General features: G+C 31.6%; 1 protein-coding gene across 1 annotated transcript; it reads left to right on the top strand.

Moving 5' to 3' along the window:
* The first annotated feature begins 2,854 nt into the window (after positions 1-2,854).
* LOC120114893 (calmodulin-like) lies at positions 2,855-4,723 on the top strand. The gene is made up of 4 exons (XM_039135670.1): positions 2,855-3,014; positions 3,429-3,586; positions 4,283-4,363; positions 4,476-4,723. The coding sequence occupies exons 1-4, from the start codon at positions 2,939-2,941 to the stop codon at positions 4,608-4,610; spliced, it is 450 nt and encodes a 149-aa protein (XP_038991601.1). The 5' UTR covers positions 2,855-2,938; the 3' UTR covers positions 4,611-4,723.
* Positions 4,724-5,368: the final 645 nt, after the last annotated feature.

Raw genomic sequence — 5,368 nt, 5'->3', positions numbered from 1 at the left:
GTCTACCACTTTACAAAGGAATTTTTATATTCAACCTTGCTGCTCCCTTAATACGAGTAATAAGGGCTATTTAGAGTTTGAATTAATAATTACATATTAACCTACTGCTTGATAACGATACAAGTTTTTCTTCTTTACGTCAGTAACAAATTGATACAGTTGGATTACATGAGTGATTAGTAGGTACAATCAGATTAACACTCTAATTGATCTATATAACTTGTAAAAAAATTGCCAACAAGATGAGCCACAAAACAAAGCATAAACAGCAGCAACAAACAGCATAAAAAGCTGCCCATATTGCAGCATGATCAACCAAAAAAGAAACTGCAACACTAGCGTCTAAACTCAGCAACAAAACACTGCTAAACTACCAAAAATAGCACATCGAATCACAAAATTCAACAATCTTGTTTTTGTTTATAATTTTTTTAGATTATAATAATTATTTTAAAAATCATAATTTTTTTACCAACAAAAATTAAATATGACGATTCACGAGTGGAAATTAAAATGATGAAAATGCGTATCAGTTTGAATGTGTACGTTGAGTAAGAAGTATATTATCTCAAATAATTAGGTCATGAATGTAATGTTATGCTTCCTATTCATGACTTCTCTCGACATGCTTAACTTTTGGCTAAAATTGATATTTATAATAAAATAATTATTTTGTTTTACAAAAGGAAAAAGATAGAAGAGATGAGGAGAAGATAATGAATAAGAATGAAGAAAATGTTATATTTAGTTGTGCATAAAATAATTGTAGTTTTTTCTTTAACGATTTCTATTTAGGAGGACGGAAAGGATAATTTTGTTCATAAAGAGAATTGAATCCACAATTTAGAGAATAAATGATGTGTTATCCGAGAGTTTTTAACTACATACTCTAGAGATTGTATAACTAATATATGACTAAAGATTAGAAATGGTGGTAGTAGTGACTCGTACTATATATAATTCATTTATATATGATTTGTGGTTTGCAGTTTGTCCTTGGTATTTCAATAACTTGGTCTTTTTGGTGGTTCGTTTACTGATTCGGTCAGATCTATTCGTATCTACCTTTTGTTAGAATTTATTTGGCTTGTTTTTTAACATTTTCCTTGTGTGATCCTTATTTGATCTTAAGTGACTAATCTTCTTGTGCTAATAATTATAAGAAAACATATTTATTATGTGTTTAATTTACGATTGTGGTTGTAAAATTTTATTGTAATTTGGACATTTTCTATTTTTAATAAAATCAACTGTTTTTATAAAAAAAAAATATTGCGTGTCACTAAATAGATCTAACTTCCGGATAAAATTAGTTTAAAGAAACAACAATATCATGGCAATTAAACTTAAACAGCAACACCTCCGTCAACTAACAAATGTGGTCCTATAGTTCCTTTATTCATATTTTAAAGGCAGGATTAATGAATTATTAATTTAAAACTGAATATCTCACAAATATCATGGGCCATATATGTGTGTATATATATATAACTTTAAACCCATATCATAATATCTTTTATATATGTTTTATAAATTTGTATTTAAATACGTTTTATTTTTCATGATCGATAAAACTACGGTTAACACAATTTTAATCCTAAATTATTTTACTCTAAACCGTTTAATGAAGAATTATTTATGTTCTTATCTAAACAAAAACACTTCAAAATTAAAATATAAAGGTGATATATTTTAAAAGTCAAGCCATCTATTAATCCCTTGGAAAAGGAACCTTGTACTTTTAATTGGATTGTTTTACTACGAGTAAGGATATACGCAAGATTTTAGGTTAGGTATGTGAATTTAAAAAGATTTTGGAGGCGAAAATAAATTTTTATTAAAATACAACAAAAATAAAGACAACACGCACATATACTTTGTAATTATAACTGTTTGAACCCGAATCTTTTAAAGAAGAACAATATTTCCTTTTACCCTTCAATGAATTAATCTAAATACATTCTTAAATTATGTATAATAACACTTTGGGTATAACTTCATTACTTCAATAGTTAGTGAAATTAAAAATTTAAAAATCATTAGAAAATGTTTGAAAGTAAAAATGACTGAAATAAAAAGAATTATAATATATAATATTTGAATAATTATTAAATTAATTAATTTTAGTGAACTGATATAATAAGTTGAGAACCGAAGGAATTATACGTATAATCAACCATGGTTATTTTTAAATTATATATGTCTTTAACTAGTGAATCCTATCAAATTACCGGTAATTATTCTTTACCAATTAAACATATTTAAGTAAAATTGATCGAGTATATTTAATTGGTTAGTCAAGTTACTCATATTTGTTTCATCATATTCTCTTATGTCATGAGTTCTAGATCCACTGAGAGCATTCTCCTTCCTTCCTCTAGAGCCTTCCATTTCTCTCTCCTCTTGATAGGATTATGATAGATTTATAATTTATCAAAAAAAATATTTAAATAAAATTAGAATTCATTGTACCTATAATTACACGGATTATAATTATATATTTCTTATGAGAAAAAAGAAAAAATATATATATGTATCGAATTTAAAATAAAAAATCAACCATAAAAAAAATATTATGCTTTTATTAATATATTATAAATTTAATTGATGAAATATTAAAAAAAATATCTTAATAATTATATATTTTTATAATTAATTTATAGTGTGCAGACATGTCTTAAGAACATTATAATTTGTATGATTTATAACAATAAAGTTAAGTTGTTGCTCGTAAGGCCCACGACGATAAAAAGATTGGCGGTGGATTTGGGTCAACGTGTATGCACCGTCAATTCTATATAATTCTTTGGTATTAGTGCTTCGGAACCATAGTTTGCGGGTCCCATTCTCCAAAGATTAAGCTTTTTCTTACATATAACTGAAGTATAACCTAGTCAACTCACCACATTCGCATACACTTTTGCCTGAACTGAGAACAATGGCGGAACAACTCACCGAGGAGCACATCGCTGAGTTCAAGGAAGCTTTTAGCCTCTTCGACAAGGACGGTGATGGTATACATGCTCCTCCATTCACTGTTTCTTTTTTCCCCCTTACTTTTGATTTGCTTTGCTTCCATGGAAGAATTCACTAAAAAGTACCAACATATTATGTCTGATTCTTAGATAGAAGAACTTTAGCATTCTTGGGTATTGACTGGAATCTTGTTTTCTATCTTTTAATCCTCTTTGTTAGATTAGATCTTGTATTACTAGACTGCAGTTGTACGTCTGTGGGTATGCAAGATAATAATTACGATCTATGCTTTCACGGCGCTGCCCGGCGAGCTGGGTTGGGTGGTGATAACCTGAGAGGAAGGTGGTTGTCGTCGGGTGATCCGAATGGATCGCGTATCCCCTGTTTCGATCGAATGTGTGTAGTTAGCAATCCATATGCTTTATTGACTTTTGAGAACTCATGATGTGTAGGTTGCATCACTACTAAAGAGCTCGGAACGGTGATGAGATCTCTCGGACAAAATCCAACTGAAGCTGAACTGAAGGATATGATCAACGAGGTTGATGCTGATCAAAATGGCACTATCGACTTCCCCGAGTTCTTGAATTTGATGGCAAAGAAAATGAAGGTGACTGAAACACTGCATTTCATTGTGCTTATTCCATGGAACTAACACACATTCCAACCGAGTGTTTCGTTTGCAATTGTGATACCAACCCTGATGACTTAAACATTGCATTGCTTTTCATTTCATTTCAAACTCTGATTCTGTGCACTTGCAATTCTCTATGTTGTTTTATTTCAAGTTTTTGAATATCGGTAGGCTGTTGTTTATGGAATCGGACATGCTAACATTGTGTATTTTCACTTCCTTCTGTGGTAATCTCTGCTTTTGCTGCACTAGTGACGGTTAGCCTCTGCTCTTTCGGTTGTGTATTTTTGTTGCATCATTTCTTGAGGTTGATTTCCTCGAACTTGAGTCTCATATGGTTTTCATTCGTATCATAGAAGTCTAATGTGATTATTTGCTCTATAGCATTTTGTTCTACAGCCGTAATTGGATCTGGTATTGCTTGAATATTGCTCTTACCATGGCTTCTCTGCATTTGAATGGACTTGTTTCATGGATTCCAGCATTAATTTGTCAAACCGAATGCATACCTCTATAGCAGTCGAGGCATCACCAGTTTTGCTGCACTTGGAACTTATATTAACTTGCCATCACAAAAAGTTCTGCCAAATACCGTACCATTGTAATCATACCCTTTGTTGTATCAATTATGAAGGATACTGATTTTTGCTTCTCTTAAATTGTCTTATGAAGGATACTGATTCCGAGGAGGAACTTAGGGAAGCTTTTAAGGTTTTCGATAAGGATCAGAACGGCTTTATTTCTGCAGCTGAGGTAATAGAGCATGAGTACTTGCTCATATCCTGTTTGCTCCGAAATCAATGTTATAACTATAGAGAAAGAGCTTCTTTCATGCTGATGGTGGTTGGTTCTTTTCACTTTGCAGCTCCGGCATGTGATGGCGAATCTTGGGGAAAAGTTGACGGACGAGGAAGTGGATGAAATGATTCGTGAAGCAGATACAGATGGTGATGGACAGGTGAACTATGAGGAGTTTGTAAGGATGATGCTAGGAAAGTGATGGCAGTTGCTTTGTTGTTGAGTCGGGGGAGAAATGTCGTCCCTCCCGACTGTGTAAACTCGCTATTACTTTACTGAGACTTGATATAGGTTCTTTATATTCTGTTTGAGCAATATGATGAAGCACTCTTTCCTATTTCTGAACTAATTTACGTGATTTCAATTCAACAAGTTCCTTGTCTAAACTATCTTTTTCCGCCCATTTTATGATGCTTGAGACAAGTGAAGTTAATGAAGGTTATACCTTGTTTTACAAGTTTATCGGCCAAGTATAATGGGAATTAACTAATCCCCTTGCACTCTTGAGCCCCGAGTTGCCCTCAATAATGTGTTATCTTACTTGAGGTACTAGTTGTTGATAAACTGAAGAACTAATTGAAAAATTAAGTGTCGGATATAATTAAAATATTTGATAAATATAAAATTTTAATACAATATAATTTTTATTGGTGTATAACAAGTGAGATGGTGATTAGTAGTGGTTTGAGCGACCAATGTTGGTGGTTGTCACTCAGTCGTGTAAGGTCATGAGTTTGGTCGAGTTATGTTTTTGGTCCATCCGAGCCCCACTCAAAAATTAAATCCCCTGATGATCCTACTCAACTTAAAACTTGACCCGATTTTTTAGGTAAAAATCTCACACCTGACTCGATCCAAATATATATATAATTTCTATTTTTATTAGATAAAATAAAGAAATAATTAAGAAATAATATAAAGATGTATATTATTGTAATTATCTCTGAATATAATAATAGA

The sequence above is a fragment of the Hibiscus syriacus genome, unplaced genomic scaffold (assembly GCF_006381635.1).
Source record: "Hibiscus syriacus cultivar Baekdansim isolate YM2019G1 unplaced genomic scaffold, ASM638163v2 tig00110253_pilon, whole genome shotgun sequence".
NCBI classification, from domain to species: domain Eukaryota; kingdom Viridiplantae; phylum Streptophyta; class Magnoliopsida; order Malvales; family Malvaceae; genus Hibiscus; species Hibiscus syriacus.
This window is presented reverse-complemented; position numbering and strand designations above follow the sequence as displayed.